Raw genomic sequence first — 23,999 nt, forward strand, 5'->3', positions numbered from 1 at the left:
AGAGGCGAGTCTCATCAGCAGCCCTCAGCACACACACATAAACACAAAAACATGCAATAACAACTTGAGCATAAAAAAAACTCCACAGCTGACCTCATTTCACTTATTTTACTCAAACCTTTACTGTTTTAGCAAAGTAGCAGAAAACAAGTTCTCTTTTCTCGATATTACGCCATCTCAGGGCCCCTTGTTACTTCCTTCCCTTCTCGAATCTTTTTTTTCCACCCATCCTGTCTCGCCTCCTCCTTATCACATTGCTCACATTGAGCAATCAATATCTGTTATAAATAAGAAGGGAAATATTTTTTAATAAGTGGTCAATGAAAACAGCAGTCTGTCTTTTATTTTTTGCTCCTGCAATCTTTTTGTCATCGCATTTTTATTGCTGCTGCCATTAATTTGCCTTCCATCTAATTTAATCCAATCATTTGTCTTCTATGTTAACAGATTTTTCTGTTTGTTTCCCCCCCCGTCCCTCACCCTCAATCACTTTTAATCTTTATCTACCACCAGTGCTCCTCCTCCCACTCGCTCACTTGTTCACTTCCTCTCTGCCTCTTTTATTTATTTTTTTCATCTGCTGTCGAGGCTGCAAAAGCAGAGCAGGAGGCATGCGAGTTCGATGCTCAGTTGGCATATAGATGACCCACTTCTCCTTAGCTCTCTCCTCGCTGCAGAAATGTGGGGCCCGTGTTTTTTTTATTTCACCGCTGGTGCACGACCCCCCCCCCCCCCCCCCACACACACACACACACACACACACAAGGAAGTGGCTCTGGTCAGCTAAAGATCGACGGTCGATGAAACGATGCGTATTTAAGTGCTAATCTTTGAGAAGGGCTTTGGTGGTGAACTGAAACTGCTTGCAAAAGCGTGAAGAAACAGGCTAAATTTGGCAATAAGGGAGGAGGGGGACAGGGGTCATTTACTTATCAATGGTATCCCAAATATACTATGGGTTGTGTAGACAGTTTTTCACTTCCAGTTGTTCGAAGCATCTTGCAATTTCCTTCCGCCCCTCCCCAGTCTGTGTGTGTTCAGCGCCAACTAAAGAAATCATCTGCATTCAAGTCTGATCTGCTCGTGCATTTCACAAAGGTCACTGGGCTGCTGTTTCAGAGTCCAAGCATCATACGCTGTATACCACCAGACTTGGTCCGGTCCTTCAGTGGCCCTACATCAGCCACTTTCACTGAGAAAGCAGGCACACACAAACGTAAATAATCACGATCTGTTCCACATAGGAGTGGAGTTTAATTAAGGTGACGGGTAACATCTGCGTTTACCTCGAGCAAAGAGCAGGCGGCTGGGTGGAGGGGTGGGGAGCGGGGGACGCTGAATGTGAAGGTGACAACAAACCGGATCCAACTTAGATCTTTGCAGCAGCTTAAAAATAACGCTGGCATTTTCAGAGAACTTGGATGTCAAGTTGCTTCAGCTTGTGGCTTGTAGTGAAGGTGATGCCGCTCATGCTGCGAACCCACCGACCTCTCTCGGGCAATAAGCGGCCCGTCTGCTCCGCGGAAAGCCGCGCGATGACCGGTGGACACCGTGGATCGTACTCAAGTTGGACCACGTGTAATGTAATTAAGTGCTGACACACAGTCACTGACTTTCAGTGTGTGCGTGTGCTTTAATTCCCGCTGGGAGGATTTAGGCAAGATGAGGAGTTTCACTCGTGCTTATGCTGTTGTTGAGTCATGACCCTCCCTCTGTCTTTCTCTCTCTAGTCACCCATCTCACTCACACACATAAGCAGAGGGCAGGGAAGGTTGTGTCCTTGTCATAAAATGAGCTTGCCCTCACAAACACACAAAATCACCCCGAGGCGAAGGGACCAGCCTGGCTTGGTATCTGTTTGTCACAGCAGTGTCACATTGGCAGTGAGAACTCATTTATCAGCCCGGCACGTGGACCGTCTGAACACATGCACAAGCCATATTCAGCAGCATGCCTGTTTACTAGAAAACAGGAAATGCTTCGCAGCATGTAAACATTGTATTGTAATTGTATTGTATTAAGATCCGAGAGAATTAAAGTACTGGGCTCACCAAGTGGGTGCCTGCCAGCTATCAACAGCATTTATGTAATACTGAAGGCAAAGGGCACCAATTGTCTTCTGTGTGTGTCTCAATCTTTTGAGCTTTGTGTAGATGAAAATGTGTGTTTTGTGTTTGTGCGGAAACTTCAAAAATGCTGTATGTGCTTCCTTGACTAAGCCACAGAAAAACAAAACCACAATGTTGTACTTTTGCTGTACAAATAGTGAAAAAACAAAGGTGCCAAAATTGGACAAAGCCAAAACTATGCATTGTTTTTAGAGACATGTGAACTCAAAAAGCTCTTGGCACTTAGTGACAGACCTGTTTCTTTGGTTGTTTTTTTATTGAATGCACGTTTGTATTTCCAGAGAAACATTATGAATATAGCCATGCTAGTAGGGCTGTGCCAAGTGAGTGTTTCCTCTCCTAAACCCACACCCTTTACAGTTCCTGTGAGGACTGCTAGCTTTGTTTCATTTCCTTATTTAGTTATCTAGTGAACTAAATTCAAATTGAGTTCACACTCAGGACCACCTGCCTTCATTTTCCGGCTTTTACTTTTGGCCATACCCCACGAAAGTTAGTATTCCACAGGTGCTGCTCCATTGTGCTGTTCTCCTCGTGTCAGCGATTATAAGTCGTCATTTTAAATGTAGCCCAAAAGATAATAGGAGCAACTAAGTGTGTCCCTCCTTTCTTTTTGGTTTGTTTTCTGGAAATACAGCACTGAAACAGTTCAGGCCGAATGTGTTTTTTGGGAATTTTTTTCTGTTCCGCTTTGATTTTTACACCAATACTTGAAAATGGGTCAGTTCTGGTAAAATATTTAAAACTGTGAAAATGCACACCACTGGGGAAACAAACCCTCAGAAAATAAAAAAAAAAAAAATATATATATATATATATAATATAAAGAGGTCTTTTTCATGCCTAATAAAATGTAGAAATATTATGCACAGTCTGGCTTTTTTTTTTTATTTACACGTGCTATTCGTTACCTGCAGATGTTGAAAACTTATTTGCAAATTATAATCTTTATATACATTTTAATTCAGTGAGGAATCCTATATAGTCACGGTAAAAAGAAAGGACACCTTAAAGTTTGATATATAAGGAATTAATAAAGGATTATCTGGTCCTTACCAGGTCTTACGATAAGGTAAATACAACCTGAGATGAACAACACACATCACACAATGTCACTTTATACAAATTTCTTAAACATTTCAATCAGGTTGAGATCTGGACTTTTTTAAGCCACCCTGTTATAGTTTTGCAGTTCGGGATTCTTGTTCTGCTGTAATTTTGCCAAGCTTTAGCTGCCAGACAGACGGCCTCACATTTGACTCTAGAATACTTTGGTTTACGGAGTTTATGGTCAACTCAGTGACTGCAAGGTGCCCAAATCATCACCGCTCCACTACCGTGCTTTATAGCGCTGATTTTTTGCGCTGATATGCTGGGTTTGTTTTCGTGTCAAACGTGGTGCTGTGGATTAAGACCAGACATTTCCACGTTGGCCTCACTTGTTCAGAGAACAATGTTCCAGAAGTCTTGTAGCTTATTTGATGCAACTTTGCAAACATAAGCTGTAAGATGGGTTTGTTTTGGAGGAACGAATCATTTCCTGGCAACCCTTCCAAACAAAAAAAATAAAAAAAATGTATTCAGTCTTTTTCTAATTGTGCTGTCATGAACTTCGGCATTTAAGATGCTAACTGAGGCCTGCATCTCTTGGGAAATTTGGTGTCTTGAATATTTTCCACTTGTGAATAATCTTCCTCACTATAGAATGATGGACGTCGAACTGTTTGGAAATGGTCTTATAACCCTTCCAAGATTGATGGGCACCAACAACTATTTCTTCAAGATCATTGCTGATGTTTTTCCTCCTTGGTATTGTGTTAACACACTCCTGAATACTCCAAAGTCCCCAAAATTCTGCTTTTATAGAGATGCATACACTGGTTCAGTTAATCAAGTGCATTTGATTTGTAGCACCTGGCCCCTACTATGAAAGTAATGCAATGCTTCTGCAGGATTTATTTATTTTTTGTTAAATAAGTAATGACATAAGTTTTGTAGTTCATCTCAGGTTGCATTTCCATAATCATAAGACCTGCTAGTATTATTCGTATTCAGTCCTCACATGTAAAAACCTTCACTTCAAAGAGGGTGTAGTTTCTTGTACTTTTTACCATGAAAGAAAAAAGAAGCTGATTATTTCCACTGATAAATGTATTGATTTTATTAGTAGACCACTGAGCTGATGGTTCCTTGCTGCCCAGCATACATTCATCCATGTGTGTCACTTCGGGGTGTTTTTCTCTATGATGGATGGTGTTTTCTTTCAATGTGTACAAATCAAAAGGACCAAGCATGCTCTGAATCAGAACAAAGAACGGCAGAATTTAAGAGCTGAACTGAAAAAAATCTTGAAAGCCTGCATGCATACGCACAAATCCCCCAGGCTTCACATACACAGCTGAGCACACAGTAGATTCTTGTAACACTGGTATGGATATTACTACTTTATGTATGCAATTATGTCACATTTTGCTGATGGCAGTAAAGCAAAGTAAATATGGGACATTAAAAAACAGGACAAGAAGTGATTTAAAAAGATAAAGTCCAAGAATGCAGTTAAATATGGCATGGGCTCGTGTGCTCAGACAGTATATCATTTTCAGTTGAATTTGATTTAAGAAAGCAGCAAACACAAATGTTTTCTGTAGATTCTTTGCAGTCAGTAGAGCTGAAACTACTGAACACCTGGGGCCAGATGTATAGACAGACACAAATACACACAAAAACCAGTGTACGCCTTTTTCCACACGTATACTGGTATTTAGAGGAAAAAGTGGGTCGAAAATGTTCTTAACTACCTCACAAATACTTTGTGTACACAGAATCATCCATATTAATATGCTGAATTTTACAAATCACAAACTGCATTGTAAATAATTGAGTGTGTACTAAATTCTCTCAAGCCATTTTGTATTTTACTGTTGTTTAGTGCATGAAGCTCATGCTTTTTCTTTTTTTTTAACCTCTAGCAGGGGACTTTGTTCTCAGCCTGCAGAGTTGAGAGCTCTTTCTACAAATTGCGCTATGTATCCTATAGAAAAATCCGTGTGCATATTTCTAACTTTTTGTATGCACAATATTAGCTCAAAAAGAATTTTGGAAAGACTCCAAAACTGCATAAAACGATAGGAATATTTTCACATGAATGGTGTGCAGGGGTATACATCGTACTTATTCCCGTTGCAGATCAAAAGCTCTCCGATGCAGACTGTTTGGATTTGGAGACCACAGCTGCACACGGATTTAGAAATCTGAGATACAAAATGAATGAATAAACCCACTTTTTAAATATTTTCAGTTATAAAATATTAAGCTGGGAATATCTGTGTTTTTCGTTTTGTCAGTCAATGCCATCTCTTAATTATTTTTTTTTTTACTTTTCTCCTGTCTGCGTCACACAAATCTTTAAAAATGGGTCACTGTCAAATAGTTGCATTTGTATAAGTAAGAACAGCTAGGAACCTTTTTTTTTTTTTAAAAGATGTTATTTAAATAGGAGAAAAACAAGTGCACTGGTTAGGGACTACTTTTGGTTGCTTATTAATGCATATTTGGTGCATTTGAGGATTTTGCAGCATGAGGGATTGACTTGGAATAAACTATAATGCCCAAGGACAGAATGAGTGTTATGCAGTGCAACAACAGAGTTCACACAAGTGCTCTTACAAGTGGGGCTTTTAGCTGCGTCGGCTATGCAGGTAAAAGTTACTACTGGTTTCTTTCTTTCTTTTTTGTGTCAATAAGACAAATTTTGTCTTCACCCTTACTCATTTATGTGTTTGGTCATCCAAACTGGAGGTATATATGCATAGACATAACCCAAATTCCAAAGGATTTCATCTTCAAAGCATATGAAACAGTTAACAGAGAAATAATCAACTTAAATTCTGACATTCAAAACTCTCATTGGATTTGGAATTATTTTTCTATCCCATGAGCACAAAATGTGCGAGTTTAGTCAAGTAATTTGTATGCAAGAGGACACATATGCTGAACAGTATGGATTTTTCCCCTTCTCACCTCCGCCACGAGTCTCACAGGACATCTCACAGCCCTTTGTTGGATTCTTTTAATTTTCTGTTCATCGCTTGTGACCCCATATCTCAGAACCACCTCTGCAATGGAGGACACTGACTGTCCAGCTTTAAAATAACAAAATATGTCCATTTACGAAACAAAATCTTACACGCGGTGTCGGGAGACTAAAGAAACGCCAGAGTGACGCGTGGAAGGCCATGTGTAAAAAAAGGGTTTTGTCCAGCAGCCTCTGTGTGTGTTCAGTTACTTGAGTCAGTTTGAGCCTCGACTGTCAATGCTATCCCGGTCGCATTCCTGAACTGCACATTCACAGCTATATTTACACGGCTCAGAGTCTCTGTGAGGGTGCTGCAGTATCCACCTGTCCCTATTTGTAATACCAAATAATCACTGCATCGCTTTATCTTTGGAACCAGACATTTCTATTAATAGTCCAACGATGCCAGCGTTTAAGTATGGAGAGATTGTCAAGTCGACCTGACGATTTTCAAACTGACTATCAGAATGGAGAAGAAAGGTGATTAATACAATTCTGAATGTGGCATGGTTGTCGTTGCCAGATGGGCTGATCCGAGTATTTCCGAAACTGCTGATTTAGTGAGACGTCCCTGCACAAACACATGGAAGTACTCTCGATGAAAATGCCTTGTTGATGCCAGAGGTCAGAGCAGAAAGGCCAGACTGCTTTGAGCTGATAGAAAGGTAACAATAACTCAAATAATGCTTTATTAAAACCAAGGTATGCAGAAGAGCATCATCACCACAGCCACCAGATCTCAAACAAATAGAGCAACTCTGGGATGAGGTGAAATGAAAGATTCACATCATTGATATACAGCGACTGTGTGATGCTGTCGTGTTAATATGGACCAAAGTTTTTGACAAATGTTTCCAGCACCTTGTTAAATCTGTGGCACAAAGAATTATAGCAGTTCTGAAGGCAAAAGAGGATCAAAGCCAGTCCTAGCTTGGTGTACATATTTATAACAACTGCACCATGTTGATTCTCATGGTTTGGACACACTAAATGCTTTTCTACTCTATTGGAACACTCAAACATGTCCTATTCACACAAAGTAGGCTTTATCTAAGGAAAAACAACCACAGATTTAATATATAATAAAAGAAAAATACAAATAAAAACAAATGTTATATGTTACTTGGGATTTTTTCCCACAAAGCTACGGCTTTACACAACAAAGGGCAACGGTTGGAGATATACCTAATATTTAAAAAAGCTCCAGGGTGAGGAGCTGAGACACAACAAGGACCCAGATATGCCAAGAAACCTAAGCTGTGTTTGTGAGCATCAATTAATACTGGCTCATTTTTAATCTATCACTTTAAGATGCGGGGTCTGCTAGCTGCTACTAGCAACATCAAAGCATATAGCTGACCCTTATGGAGGAAGCTTAATCTAGTACTTTTTAAGACTTTTCAGTGCCTGCAGGAACCATCCAGAAAATATTACGTAACATCTATTTAAAAACAAAATGCTTCAACAAAGCAGATAAATCACTGCTAAGCTTTAGCCCTGACAAACACACTGCAACCCCTACAATTATGTAAGAGATTGATTTATAAACATGTACATCTGGGCTGTCCAGCTGAGCCTTGAATGAGGACAATTACTGCTTAGCATACACCATTGTGGAATTTTCCATTTAAATTAATGATGCTGTTTGAGTGCTGAACATCGCATAAAATAAACCGGGCAGGGATACATAAGTACAGGGCAAGCTTTAACTGTCTACTGTGTAATTACAGCATGTGACAGACCCCACACCTCCAACATGTTGTAGTAAACTCGAGCAGGGAATGCATCCAGAGCCTTTGTGCAATTACGAGTTCAACTTCTAAACACCTCATCAGACATGTCCATCATTAACTTCTGTTAATATTAAAACCTTAAGCTCACATTAATAAAACACGAGACTCGCTCCGCTTTGATGTCATAATTTTTCTCCTCACGGTAGCTCAACTTCATTGACCCCAACAGAAGGCCTGGAAATCCAGTAGGCAGGTGATATAAACAACTATAAACGACAGCACATTGTGAGTGGCCTGGGCTTTTTTCTACCTTGTAGTAATTCAATTAAAATGTTCTAATGAAAAATTCAACTGATGAAACGTTCATTTTTAAATTAATTTAACATTTGCAGTTAATAAATAGACGATGCGCCACAAGATAAATGATTGAACCGCTCAGAGGAATGACTCTCAGTCTGGAGAGGTCTTATTACAAGATTGCTCATTTATAACCAGTAAATTAATAATGCATTATTTAATAACAGAAACAATAATTTATATAATGATATATATAGGACTTGTACAGTTTATTATAGTACTTACAAAAGTGAATCTTGATAACATTGTGAGAAATACAAAAGGTGAATAGGGCTTTCAAAGTTTTTCTTTGCACATTGGATAGCAAAGACAATTTTAAATTTTATCTTTAGGCATTTTGTTACTAGCAGCCTGTTGCAAAAACACATGATTTGGTCCCACTCTTCAGTTAAATCTGTGAAACATGACAAATGTAACACATTTGGACAGGCAAAGACCCAACACAGGACTTGAGAGATGCATCTGGCTCTTCAGTTGAGCCATCTACAATGAAGCCTCATCAGCAGTGTAAAGGGGGCTGTCAAAAAGCCATCCTTAGGGAAACGAAACAGGATGAAAGGGCAGAGGAATCCCAACTCACATAAGAACTGGAATGAAAATCGGTGGCAACAGATCATATGGAGCAATGAATCCAAATATATGACTTCTGGTTTAAACTGTCAGCGAAACGTGTGTTGTTTGGGGTTGAATTTTAGGTCAGTGGACTATTGTCAAAACTGAACAAATTATGTGAAAAGTGTACACATCCACCATGCAGGACCATGTGGAAAACAACGGCATAATTTTCATAGCACCACTGCCAGTCAGACATGGCAATGATCCTAAACACACCGTCAATGCAGTAACAGCAAAGCTAGATTGAAAAACACACGGTGGAGCACTATTAGACATTGACTGGTCTCCCCAGAGCCCAGACATCAACATTATTGAGGCTGTGTTAGATCCTTGAGACAGAAAACAGACCAAAAAAAAAAAAAAGACATCCAAACAAGAGCTTTGAATATAATTCAAGAAGCCTGGAACACTATTCCTGAAGACTTTTTAAAGAAATTACAAGAAAGCTTGCCTGAGAGAGTTTTATTGTGAATAAAATATGGGTTTATAAGATCTGCAAATCACTGCATTCTGTTTTTATGTGTATTTTACACAACATTCAATCTTTTTTAGAGCCGATTTTGAATGACTTGTGTGTCCTCTCTTTTAAAGTTCAGGTCACAGAATAACGTTGTGACCTTTGTTTAGTATTTGCTGGCAATAATTCAGAATTACATAATACCATTATTACACCGGCTGGAACAACACAACACCTTATACATTAGAGGGAATATTATTTCCTCAAGTATAAAGTTCTGATGAAACCAAAAAGCTCTGTTTTGGTCTCATCTGCTCAAGAACGATTCCCCAACAGCCTTCTGCTTTGTATGAATGACAGACGTTTAGTGTTCGCTTTATGATTGCCCCATCAAAACATACATTTGGTGTTTTAAGAGAGGCCTACAGCTTTTTACAATTAACCCTGGTTTTCTTTGAGATCTACACACCTTCCTCTTGAAGTGGGTGTGCCAAACATAAGATCCATGAGCCGGTATTGGCCCGGCAAAGACTAATCTTGGTTATTGGGTGGCTTTAGACAAAGGGGAAGGAAGACATCATTTTTTGACTTTTAACTGTATCTTCACAGGTTTTACAGCTTTTCCTGCTGATAAGGACCTCCCCCATGTCCATTCATAATAAACCAAAGTCATTAAATTATTGATTTCGATAATTTTACACATTTATGTCTTACAATTTAAGCCCAAAGAGTCATGCTGACAGGTTTCTTTCATCTTTATCATGTAGAAAAACGGAGACATGCTGCTGAAATTGCTCTTAGATGAAGATCTCTCACCGACTAAATGTGTAGTTAAGCTTTTCACATAAAAGTAAATGTGTAAAAGTAAAGATGTAAAGTGATTGACATTCTTGTCTTGGAGTAATCTGAAGTAATTTTGGGTGCCCAGGGAGAGTAACAATGGTCTTCAGGTTTCTTTTTTTGGATCTCTGACTGTGAAATGGTGAACTCTAGACTCTTCGAAGATGAATTTGTAATGTCTGCTGATCTGATGAGGATCCAGTTCACCAAAAAAAATTCTCCTGTCTTCATGTGATACACTTCAATAAAGGTGTTGAGAAGGTCATATTTTGATAGATCCATGCATATGCTCCAAATAAAAATTCCTGTAACACCAGATCACTTGCAGTGGCTCCTCAAAATATCTTAAGATTCTATTTAGGATTTTTAAAAAGAGGGTGAGAAAGACCCAAAAATAAAGAATACTTTTTGGTGGATATATTTCTAAAACATTCATATATTAAAACCGGTGAGGTCAAAATGATGTTTAAAGGGGAACACCAGAAAGCTTCACTGCAGCAGCTGTCATAAGTAGCCGTTACAAGCCTTTTGGCCTTTCTGAAAAACCTGAGTGCCTCTAACATCTGATGCAACACTGGACATCCACGATCATGTCTATTAGGTAAGAGCTTAAAGCCTTTCCTCACTAATCCACTCACATGCAGTGTAAGTGTTGAAATTGTGGTTTCACATGTTACTGATCTTTTCGGCTAAGGCGCTGGCCTAAATACTTTGGATGTACTTGGAAGACTAAGTGAAATTTGCATGAATTTAGAACTTGGAGAATTAAAAAAAAAAAAAAAAAAAAGGAAAAAAATCCTTTGAAGTATCAAGATAAGCGATTAAGCGATGACACAGGCCTTGCATAATCCCTGCGAATGAGTTAAAGACAGAGAAGGGGAAAAAGGAGAGGAGATTTGGAGCTGAAGTAGGGAAGTAATAAAAACAAAAAGAGATAAACCCTGAGAGGTTGGGGGGGGGGGGCTCAGATATTGTTTATCACTCATTCTGTTCATCGGTGTGCTGCTACAGTGCTCAAAGCGGTTGTTAGCATTTAAGAAATAGGCATAAAGTGACCATTGCTTTCTGCCGCAACTGCAGGACAAAAACATCTGGAGGTGATGAGAGTGAAACAAAGAGTAGAGTGTTCAGTGGTGTACAAGTTGGCTCCACACACCGACGCTTCAAACTATTTAACTGTGACAACATTCAAGAAAAAATGAAAATATCTAATATAATCAGAGTATGAAGTAAAAGCTGAGCTTGTACCAGTGAGATGTTTTTAAAAAACGCTTAATCATTCTTGCAGTCTACATCAATGACTGCAAGACTTATTTAGGTAAAGAATGAGACAACTTTCAGCTATAAGCAGAAAAAGCTGCTAAACAAGACCAAGAGCCTACAGTCACGCTGGCAGCTTTGAGAGTTTGCACTTTTCAACAAGTTTTAGTGCTTATATTCACCAACTTATTTCGCTAGCGGGAGAATTCTGGCTTTAGGCATCTCTGACAGAATGCTGTCTTTTCTTCAGTTTTTAGTCACAGGTTGATTTGATTTCAGAAAAAGTCTTTATTTTGGTTTTACAAAGTCCCTTGTCAGTAACAGTAACCATGCCCTGTTGAGTCCGTCTGGCTTCAAGATTTAAATGAAAAATTGTTACATGTACAAATATAATTGTATCATCTTCAGACATTTAGTCACAAACTAAGGCATCAGGATGTGACATTTTTAACTAATAACTTACAAAGTTTAAGGTTTTATAGAATCACAGGCCATTTCTTTAGGTACATCTTCCTATTAGGCGCCTCTGTCAGTGCACCCCAGGGTGGCTGTGGCTACGATGTAGCTTGCCATCACCAGTGTGTGAATGTGTGTGTGAATGGGTGGATGACTGGATGTGTAAAGCGCTTTGGGGTCCTTAGGGACTAGAAAGGCGCTATACAAATACAGGCCATTTACCATTATTTTTTCCCCCTAGATATTTTTATTAAATTTTCTGCATCCACTTTTACAAAAGACAAATTGAATAATATGCCGTTTTCTTTTTGAAGAACATAAGACAATATGGAACATACACTCCCACCTCATAAGTATAAGAGTACCAGTGGGTGTACACACAAAAAAAAAAAAAAAGATCCAATCTAATAATACAAATAGTAAACCCTGGAGTACAAGATAGCAGTTCCTGAGTATACAAGAGAGATGTGCAGAGTTTCAGAACCCACACCCCTACACAGACTACATCTTCCTATTATTGGGTTGGGCTCCTTTTTGCCTTTATATCTGCCTCAATTCTTTAAGGCACAGATTAAACAAGGTGCTGGGAACATTTCTTGGGATTTGGATCCATACTGGCGCGATAACATAATGCCGATTTGTCAGGTAAATATCCATGATCCGAATCTACCCGATTCACCACATCCCAAAGGTGCTCTGTTGGATTGAGATCTGGTTATTGTCGAGACCATTTGAGTACAGCGAACTTACCATCTACACAAAGCTACTTTGAAATGATTTGAGCTTTGTGCTTAAAGCAGCCATCAGAAGATAGGCACACTGTGTCTGTAAAAGAATGGGCATGGTCAGCAGCATTACTCGCATAGGCTGAAGCACTTAAATAATGATGAACTGGTACTAATGTTTCATGTTGTTTACACCAAATTCTGAACTGACCATCTGAATGTTCCAGCAGAAAGCAGTCTGGGCATTCTTTTCTGATCTCTGGCATCAGTAAGGCAGTTTTATGCAATGTTGTTGGTTTTTGGATGTTTCCTCTTTTTAAAACCAGTCTGTAAACCCTGCAGATTGCTACTCTGTCATTTTCACACACACAACTTCTAAAGTAGTCAGACCTGTGGCACCAATCATTTCAAGTCACATTCAAAGTGACTTTAATCACTTTTCTTCAACCTTTCTGATGCAGTTTGAACTTAGGCACACTACCCTTGACCATGTCTACATGCCTAAAATGCATTTTTATAAAAAGAAAATATCCAATAGTTATTATGAGATTTCACTTGAATTGATTTATCTTGAAATCCTAAATGTCTGTAAAAAATTTGGCACTGATCTATGGATGAAAACGTTTATGTCACTGCTGGCACAGGAGAAAATACCAAGGAATCACCACAGAGATTGGAATGGATTGAATCCCTTCAAAGTACTATCGATATCTGTGCCCTACTTCACGGCTGTTCATTGGATAGCTGTCAAGATATTTTAGTGTGGAACAAAATGTCAGACTAACACACCAACATTGCGAACTGTTGATGACAGCCGTTACAGACAGATCCCCTTTAACATAACATAATGAATATGGTCCAAGTGGTCTGTTTTTGATTGTTTCTCTGTTAAATACTGAAATATTTCACAATAGCATAGTTAAGGAATAAATCCATTGTGCACCACAAAGTCAGCAAGCATGCAGAAGGCAGGAGAAATAGGAAGTGAGGTCTCTGTTGTCTGTTAGTGGATTATTGGATTATCTGCAGAAACACGATTACCCATTAGGGCATATTGTGCATTCTCCTTCAGTAGAGATGCTGCTCACAAAAGCCTTGGTTAACCCTAACCTTGCAAAACGGGGACTCAAAACAGGCTAGCTGCTAAAATATGCACAACTTGGGCCACTTTAGTGACCGAAATCAGCAGCATTTACTGTAGAAATAGCACTCTGTTCATAGATATGCCTAAAGACTCGAACGAGCACACACCGAGGCTCATGCAGCAATGATGAATATGTGCTCAGGAGCTGCTAATCATCACTGAATGGGGGGTTGGGCTGGGAGACAACAGAGAATGAGGGTGGGGCTGGGGGAGGGATGGGTGGGTGTTTGGTTTGGACTAAACTATTTTTATCCGGATTCCATGAAGACAGCTGCCAACCTCCCGAGTGTGAGACTCTCCTGCCCTCCTTATCCCCAGGAACAATGACATTAGACACCACCTCTGAGTATTTCGGCTAGGCATGTGGTAAAATAATAATAATTACAATAAAGGCTCCTCTTTTAATGCTTTCATTGAGGCCAGTTGTGGAGTGGGTGCTGAAAATCTCATAAGCTCATCCGGTTTAGCTGAAAGCATTACAGACTTCAGGCTCTGCAACAGCCCGTGTGCTGCTGTAATCTGCCATCGTGTCCAACTATCAATCTTTACCTGAGATGTCAAAGAGGCTTCGGTGCGATCATGTGTGTAATGCTGATAATCGAATTCTTCTTCAAAATAAAATTGTAATTGCTGAATATTTTCTTTGGATCTTCATTGTTCAATTGTTCATTAACCAATTACTTGCATATAAAATCCATTTATAGCTACTTATTCTTCACTTGTGGATGCCAAAGCCATCAAAGGCTCCAGCCTGCTCTTTTTATCTATTGAGGACAGAATATGGGCTTTTCTTTTTTAGCAGGTGTCTATTACAGGCCACATGCCATGACCCTGACATTCCCATGCCACTTCAGGCCCACCAGGACTTCTGCCATCCGTTTGCAAGATAAGGGCTGACAGAGTGACAGTGACATCCTCCACAGCCATAAGCTAACAATGTTACTCTGCTTCCTGGGGCCACATGCCACAAACATCAGGGCTCTGATACCTCCCTCAACATTTGCCCACAGCCACCTTCAGCTCCTGTATGTGGAATCCTTCCAGAAGCAAAGAAGAAAATAAGGTACATATCATGGTTCACTAATTAATGTTGTTCTTCATGCCACCCACTCGTGTTAAAGTGTAGCTTTATGTTTGTGTACGTCAATGAACGTCACTGAGCAGAGAGACCGATGTTCAGATGATGCCTGTTTTTATACTTATGGCATGAGAGTGGAAAGTTCCTCTCAGCTATAATCATATTACAATTTGTAGACAAGTAATGGGCCACCTGTACATTACTCCTACAGAAGATGCTCATCCATGGAAACGCATGCCATTAAGCTATTGGTGCAGTTTTTGTGCCGATGTTAATGTCAGAAGATTGAGTCAGCAAAGCGCTGCAACTTTTAGATATTCTGTGACTCCAATCAGTAAGTTTATGTAGTCTGCCACTTCATGGTTGGGTTCTGTAGCTCCTTAACGATTCTACTTTGTAACAATAGTACTTGAAGTCGAATATCGCGGAATATCAAGGAGGGCCTAAAATAAAGGAATCCTATTACAGCACCACACTCTTAAGAGCCACACATTCTTTCACAAATCCTTGTAAAAGGCAGGCTGCATGGACCGGTGCTCGATTTTACACACCTTTAGCAATGGCACTGAAACCACCTTACATCAAAGATTTCTATCCAGGCAGCTACAGTTATTTTCATGGGAAAACAGAGCAAGACAAATTATTACCAGTGCTCACATTAAGCGTAGACAAAAAAAAACTTGAAATATTTGGTTTATTCTTAGTTTTCCATGTAAAAATACACATCCGAGGGATGGATTTAGTGGGGGGGAAAACAAAACAAAAAACAATTTTTTTTAAACGTCTTATTTCAACAAGTCAAAATTTAAAATCAGTTTTTGCTATTAAATACACACCTCCAAGTTTTGCATTTTTCACACATACCTAATCTGTCAAAGTCTGCATTGGCAGCAACGTAAAAGTAGACTGGATGTTGTTTTAACAGCTTTACAAAGTTAAAGAGTGAAAGTAAAGCTCAGGGTTTTTTTTAAGTCATGTTTTCAAAGTGCAAAAATTGTACTTGTAAGGCAACAACCCTTGATGTGTGTATATTGTGACAATGAAGACAACCATACACTCTTTACTTGTAAACATGTCAAAACTTGATTCAACTGTGTCCAAGAAAATATTAAGATCACAAAAAGTTATAACATGTGTCTGCTCTATGAGCAGCCAACCCAAACACAATGCAGCCTTGCGCTTCTCCCAATGTATGGCCCAGAGAGCTTTAAGTGAAGAAGAAGAAATGTCGCAGTGGCATCTACAGTAGCTCAAGGTGGTTTAAAAGACAAAAACTAGCTTCTCCAACTGGAAAATGTTTGAGAATTTGATCTGTAAAAAGAGATCAGAGAGAGAGAGGGAGAGACATTACTGAGAAAGAGTTTTGAATGTTTAAAAAGTCAGCAGCAGGACTATTAAAATGACCTCTAACGAGCAAATCAAAACACAGACACCATGACATCTTGTCCACCCACGCACCCACCCAGTGTTCTTATAGATTTGACATCATGTCGTCCTAATTGCTTTCCGCAGCATTTTTCCAGGCAGGTTGTGAAATAAATCAAATGAAAAAACACGTTGAATTCAGTGAAAGTGTCTGATTTTGTACTCCTGCATTTGCCTTTTGTCTTGGCAGCAATGACAAGTGCACATGATGAATGGTTTTTACATTGGAGAGAGCTGCTGTTAAGAGCCATATTTTATTGTAGGATTATGATTTATTGTTAGCAATGATTACACTTTTCAAAACTGGTTTTAGAGTTGTCAATGGAGATGTTTAGTTTTTCACAGCACAGGGTAATAAAAACACTGGAATGTTTCTGTTCGTTCTTTTTAAGGTTTAAACACAAATCCAAGGTTCCTACAAATAATTTCTTGATAATCATGAATGGATTTCATTTTAATTCAGGCCTTTTCCCCAGTGTCATTGTAGTAGAGGTTTTTTTTGTTAATATTATTAAATCAAAAATTATAACGCTTGTAGATTTGAGAAATAAAAGTAAAGGCAATTTTGACTTGGCAACAATCCTGTCTGTACAAAGAATGTAATATGCATACAGTTTTGAAGGCAGACACAAGAGAAAAGCAGAAAAGACTGAAAGAGAAGGATTATTAACAGAATGTGAATGTGTCCAATAGACTAAGCCTTGTCTTCACACACTCCTGCACACTTCAGAGTGCATTCCACTGGAACACACCCCGGGGAAACACTGGCTGCCATGTGACACATGGAAAATGAAGCGAGAAGCAGTATAAAAAGGTAGAAAGTGAAATTGAAGGATGACAGGAAAGAAGAGGAGATAGAGAAGAGGAGGTGAAGGAAAAAATAATCACTTTAATTAGTTTTAGGTTTAATTAGTAAGAAAGCTCTGCTTGAACATTTAAACCATGCACAGCCAAGTAAGGAGCACCAGCTTCACAGGGGCTGAGAATGAAAAGCCACACCCACACACCCTTCATGTGCTATAGATTTAGCAAGTGCAGCATTGAGTAGTTTTTAGAATATCTTCTAAATATGACTAAAAACAATATTTTCCTATAATAATTGCTTTCAAAATTTACTGTAAGACAATGCAGTGAAATAATGGTGAATATGAGCGATTATGAGGAACAGAGGAAAGAAAGAAGATGGAAAAGAGGAAAGAAATGAGGTTAGATGAGGTGGTATTAAACCTGAAAGGTTCTATAGGGAGCACTGCGGTGCAAGATGGAAGCTTCAGCAGAGTTCAAATACCACAGGCACAATGCAGTGCTGCCAGCGAGGAACAGAGAAATGTGGGTCTGTCTACTTATCAGTTCACATTAACACACACAAGAAAAAAAAGCACACAAAAAGACTAATTAAAACTAGATGGATGGACCACACTTACTGGTTTGCAGACCCAAAGGTGTTTCCAGAGAATCCTAAAAATATAAAAAATAAATACATGATTAATTTGGTAATTGTTACTGCAAGTGGGAAAAAAAGACTAATGGAAGTCTCACTTCACAGCGTGAGTCACATAATCTGTGTGCCTATGTGTTGGAAGTGGGTTAGTGGACAGTCCTATGTACAGTATGCATATTGTGTATAGTGTGCATCCACAATACCATTAAAACTTCAGAAAAAAAATAAAGCAGAGGACTGAAACAAAGGAGAGAAATATCAAAGAAATGAGTGCATGGAAAAATAATTTGGATCTTGCATGCATGAAAACTCAGAGGGATGCACACCAGTCATCTCGGCAAAGAAACCTGTAACAGCTGTAATGCAGTGAAAGTTTATAGATGTGCAGGACAGGCAAATTCACCATACAGTGTGTTACAGTGAACCCCTTTCTGTCTCATTAGCCCATGAAACATAAAATGTATTCATCCATCCTTTGTCATCCTTTGTCTTTATCATGTTTGAGAGGGAAGTACTCCTTGGATATGTTTCGCACAAACTTGCATTGTGTTGCCAAATGAGGAAATTGACCACTTTAAAATCTTCATGTGATGCACAATCTACCCTAAAAGTGTAATTAACACAACAAAACACTTGTTTGGTCGCAATACTCAGGAAAATTCTATTGCACAACAATAAAGCCACCTTCCTTTTTCAAGTTTGAAAGACAGTTAAAGTAAAGAAACTTGTGATAAACACTGTACAATGGCTAAAATTGTACAGTTGCTGGAAGAATGGCGCTGTTGAGTGACTCACTGTAGGGAATAAACTAGAGTGATAGCAGGCAAGATGGCAGCTGAAGATGATGAGGAAGGGGGAAAAAATAAAAACAAAAATAATTCAGGTAAAGTAGTAGTCTCACCTCCTGGCTGTGGCTGTTGTCCAAAACCTGAAAAGCTGCTGGGCTGACTTCCAAACCCAGGTCCCTGCTGGGCCAGGCTCCCGAATGATGGAGCGCTCTGACCGGCTAGCGCACCAAAGGACGGAGTGCTAGGAGGTGGGGCAAACCTGAAAACCGGAGCAGGTGCTGAGGTTGTGATACTGTAAAACGCAAAAGTTACAACTGAAAAAAAGACAGCCACACCTGAATGGGGCTGGTAAGACAAAATGCTTGACAATATTAGGTTACTGGTCTGACAGTCATAAATTCATAATTAAACACACATACATGTGGGCAAATAGTTTGTCCAAGATGTTTTTATTGGTTAGTTAAACATGTAAACAAAGCAGAACATTCAAGATAGTGAATGTGAATTTGTTTAGCTTTATTTTTTTACTTGTTTGGCATGTGAGGATTGACAGGCTGGGATTTATACATTAATCCTTTCTACAGGACCCAACGCCCGCTCACTCCCAAGGGAGAGAAAAAAAGAATAAGCAAAACAGTGAAAGAGAGAGAGAGAGAGCATGTCAGTTTAATCTGCAGGCTTCATGACCCCAGATTGAGATTATCTGGAGGGAATAATCTAGTCTGGCACAGAGCTGGGTTTGTTTTGTGCTGGCAACCATGGTTGCTGGTATCAAAACACATGCACATGTGAACACACCAGAGGTTAATGCAAATCATTAGAGTATAAATGATAAGGAGGAGGGGAGGATTAAAAAACATAATAATCAGGAAATCCTGCCTGAAGTCAGAACTGCTGGAATTAGATTAGATAGAAATGTGTGTGTTTAAAAGTAATAAAATTAAGCCTCACTTCCCAAATTTGCCTCATATAACTCTATAGACCAATAAAAATGTTTTGTTTCTCTACACTTAAATGTTAATGGGGTTTTTAATAGTGTTGTTAAATGCTGCTTTCAGCTGGTTTGTCTTGTAGTGCTGAGCACACTGAAAGGCGCCTATTATGACAATAATAGCCTGATGACAATGACATTTTCAAATACTCATTGTCTGCAACAGTGGGTTGAGAAAAAAAACAGTTCTCTGTTACACTACTTTGTCAATGAAAGGTTGTTCTACTGAAAATATTTTCCGCTTTAAACCTTGAATATCAGAGCAGGCAAAGAAAATAGATTACAGACAAACTAGATGCAGATAGAAGTTCTATAAACAAAGTTCAGCTAAAGGTTCAGCCACCCTGAATCAAAGTGGCTGAACCTTTAGGTTGCTCTAAAGTCAGCTTTAATTACACAACGATGGATTTTTTTTCCATATCAAACCTTTCAAAAAAGACTTCGTCTTGCTTACCCAAATCCTCCCATGTTGGCAGCCGCGGTGCCCTCTCCGAACACTTTGCCAGCCGATGATCCAATAGGACTGCTGAATGAAGGGCTTGAGCCAAAAGATGCTCCAGCACCAAATGCTGGGGAACCCCCAAAAGAAGGAGGACTCCCAAACACCGGAGCACTGCCAAAGCCACCTGTAGGAAGGAAATAGGATAACAGAGCAGGAAGTTACTTGGTTTCCAGCGTTCTTTCTACAAAGAAAATACAGAAGAAATGTGAGTCATGAAGCAATTTCTGTAACTTTTATAACATTATATGCTAAGTGGCTTATTTACATCAGGCATTACATCCATGTAGATGTTTTTTCCCTTTAACAAAGCTACTGCAAACACTAAAATTTAATCTAGAGTTCTTCTTGGACTCATATGAAGAAACATAAATTGAATTTAGTGCTGGCACTTCCAAAAAGGAAAATAAATTCCTAGGTAAAGACAGAAAAAGTATTTTAGCTATGTTTTAAATTTAAAATTTTTTTAAAAAAAATTGCATATCCCCCTATTGTAACTCATCAGAAGCTACCTGAGTACACGTGTGGGCATTTACAGTATTGTTGTGCACAGCCTCTGGAGCAGTAAACTGTTATAAGCATGATGAGTACTTCACACCAATTCAAAGCCTCTGATTGGCAGGAGAGAAAGAGTGTACTGAAATTACAGCCTGGCTAGCAGCATGCCCCAGTAAATAATTGATTGAGCTAATGTAACAAGAATACATTCCCCCTGCATGGCCAGTGATGGAGAATTAGTGTGCTGAGGGTTACCAATATCCCAGAGGCTCTGAGGTACAGCTTGAATAGCTGCTACTACTATGACTACTCATGGCCACGAGCAGCAAAGTATCAGCATATCGGTTTTTAAATTTACATGATGTTTTCAGACAAACTACAATGTGATGTAGACAGGGTTTCTCCTGGTTTAAAACAGCCCTCTAAGGGCGAATTTAACTACGCCTGCACTGGTTTTTATCCATAGCGCCCCAGCTCTATTCAGAAGTGATTTACACAATAAAGACCACTTTTAAATGTATAATAATGAGTTCTCCAAGAATTGACTGAAAATAATCAGCGCATCATCTCGATAGATTAAGAAAAACATGGTGGGGTTCACCAATGTGTTGAACCATTTAAAATGTTTCTCAAAGTAAGAGTGCAAAGAATATGAGGAATTCAACTTTTACAGGAAATTACTTTATATATCCAAGACATGTATGAGTTTAAGTTAGTTGGTGTTTCTAAATTTGAAAGTAGGTGTGAAAGTGAGCGTGAGTGGTTGTCTCTTTGTGTTAACACTGTAACAGATTCAGGCCCTCAGGCAGCGCAGCATGGGAAGCGCACATTTCTCGGGTGGAAATCAGGAACCCTTTGAATGCTGTGATCAGTCACCAATTGATCAGTCACCAAAAACCATATCTAAATGAGGGTCGAACGCAGTGCTGCCTGTTAGAGGCTGAGCTTAATTTAAGATGCATTGAGCAGAAGTGGAAAACTATCCCATGGTCATGGTTCTTGACTAAAATGCTTTAGAGGTTCATCCAGTGAGAACAAAACACAAGGATTAATAGATAAAATACGCTAAAATAAAAATAGAATAAAAATAGGAATGCACTGAGATGTCTTTACTCAACTCGAGCTAAAAGCCAGGAAGACCAGGTGAGTTTTGAGTAAAGACTTGAAGGTCTCTCCACTACAAACAGATCTGATGTTTTGGGGTTGGCGGTTCCACAAGACAGGGCCTAGAACCAAAATGGCCTTGTCTTGGGAACATCCAAAATCATCTGATTGGAAGACCTTAGTGCCCTAAGTGGAGCGTGGATACTTAAAAGCTCAGATAAATTTGAGGGGGGGTTGGCAATAGCATCTTAAAATCAATTCAAAAAAAAAAAAAAAAAAAAAAAAAAAGGGACAGGGAGCCAATGAGGACAGGATAAAACTGGGGCAATGTGCTCTCACATTTTTGCCCCTGTAAGATGTCGACCAGCTGCATTTTGAACTAACTGTAAACTTCAGATAGCAGAGTGACCCAGGCCTGCAAAAAGGGAGGTACAATAGTTGGGGCAAATACAATTAAAAGCATGGATAACTCTCTCAAGGTAGATAGGGCTTGACTTTGGCCAACTGTCCGAGTTGATAAAACCCTGCTTTGACCACAGAGCTAATCTGTCCGTCGAATTTGAAACCACTGTCAAAAATAAGATCCAAATTCCTGGTAAAAGGTTAAAGGTTAAAACCCTAAAGTGCCAAAAGTGCGAGCGAGTTACTGAGCTGTTCGGGGCGACCAAAAGCAACATCCTCAGTCTTCTCCTCATTTAGAAATGGAAAGTTTTTAGGTAGCGTGAGCAGTTAAGATGTGGTTTAAATGACTCTTTGTTGTTTGCTTTGATTGAGAGACAGATTTGAAAAATAAAATTTGAATTTCTTTTTCAAAGTCCTACTCATCGTGTACCCAGGTTAAAGAGTATAAGAAACCATCTGACTTTTGAAATCAGCACTCTGCAAAGGCAATCATCCATGATGGTATAGGGATGGATTAGTTCATTTGTTATAGGAAAATTTTCACCCATAACAAATTTCTATTTATACAAAAAGCTTATTCACACGTGTTATTGCCTTTACTTAACAGACGTGATGTCACTGACACATCTTCTTCCTATGGGAGAGCAAAACCTCAGTGTCCAGACACTGGGAAAATGGTCTGTTTGTGAAGAGGCAGTTGTTAAAGAGTTATGAAAAGTTACTATATATAGTTGCTTTTGAGTGATCAAAAGGGATGTCAGATGCAGAAGCTGAGATTGGATACACTACCATGAAAAAAGAAGACACTGCAGTCATTTCATTATAAATAAATAGTTGTAGATTAAACGCATCATTTGTGTCGTAAATATGAATCGATTCAAATAAACATCAGATCTTTGAGGTCATACACTGTGACTTGGCAATGGAGAAGACTGGCACTGCATAATATTCTGTGGGGAACAATGGAGCTTTTGACAACCTCATAGTTTATTCTGTCCTCAGGGGTGAGGAGATAAGAGCTCAGATGATAAAGGTGAGAGCAATGTCAAGAACTGGCTGCCAAGTATTAAAACCGTTTCTACCGCAGTCATCTAACTATCACTGAACTATCACATCAATGAACCAGAGCCCTTAAGCCAGGGCCTGGAAAGAAATGCGAAAGAACTAATCACAGTTTCATGCTTACTCCCCCCGCCCAACGTTTGCAGCAGTAGAATCAGTAGCTCTCTTCTCTTGTCCACATAATCGTGCATCGTGTGGTTACACACGGCTTCAGTTGCATGGTTATATGTCAGTTTCCTTTGACACAGCCGACATACGGTGACTGACTTTCTACATCAAAGTTTCAGACATGCACTGGTTTGCACTTTTGTTATTGACATAGTTTCCAACCTAACTTGTTTACAAGTTCCCATCACAGAAAAAGATGGGCTACGGCTTTGAACAAACAGGTAACTGTTGTTTTACAAAATGAAATCATTATTGTTATGCATTATTTAGCTTAACAACTGGTATTTCTGGTGTGACTAACAAATGTAGAAACATTTAAATCATGATATACATAATGTAGACATATCCTTTTCTTTCAGCTGCTCCCTTTACGGATCATCTGCCTCCATCTTCTCACACTATCCCCAGCATCCACCTCTGTCACTTCAACCCTCTGCATGTCCTCCTTCACTACTTCCATTAATCTTCTCTGTGGTTTTCCTGGTTCCTGGATCTTTTCCTCCCATCTGGCAGCTGCCAATTCAACATCTTTTGTACATTATACCCACCATCCCTCTACTACACATGTTCAAAGCAACTCAGTTTTTCCTCTCTGACTTTGTCAACCACCGGCTCAACCTCACTTGTCCCTCTGATATACAAATGTCTAGTCCTGTCCCTCCTTGTCACTCCCAAGCAAAATCTTAGCATCTTCAGCTCTGCTACCTCCAGGTCTGCCTTCTGTCCTTTTGCCTGTGCCACCGTCTCCAAAC

At 39.3% G+C, this 23,999-nt stretch overlaps 1 protein-coding gene across 7 annotated transcripts in view; it reads right to left on the minus strand.

Moving 5' to 3' along the window:
- Positions 1-15,544: 15,544 nt before the first annotated feature.
- nup214 (nucleoporin 214) overlaps positions 15,545-23,999 on the minus strand; it is a 32,365-nt gene continuing 23,910 nt past the window's right edge. For 4 of the 7 annotated variants that reach the window (XM_026173658.1, XM_026173656.1, XM_026173655.1 and 1 more), the window contains exons 33-36: positions 19,969-20,140; positions 18,637-18,782; positions 17,719-17,752; positions 15,545-16,180 (exon numbers count right to left, since the gene is read on the minus strand). In XM_026173658.1, coding sequence (XP_026029443.1) covers positions 16,144-16,180; positions 17,719-17,752; positions 18,637-18,782; positions 19,969-20,140 — 389 coding nt within the window. In that variant the 3' untranslated portion in view covers positions 15,545-16,143. Of the gene's footprint in view, positions 16,181-17,718; positions 17,753-18,636; positions 18,816-19,968; positions 20,141-23,999 lie in introns of all 7 variants that reach the window. The other 3 variants (XM_026173653.1, XM_026173652.1, XM_026173651.1) reach the window with 1 other exon arrangement.

Source organism: Astatotilapia calliptera, chromosome 7 (assembly GCF_900246225.1).
Source record: "Astatotilapia calliptera chromosome 7, fAstCal1.2, whole genome shotgun sequence".
NCBI classification, from domain to species: Eukaryota; Metazoa; Chordata; class Actinopteri; order Cichliformes; family Cichlidae; genus Astatotilapia; species Astatotilapia calliptera.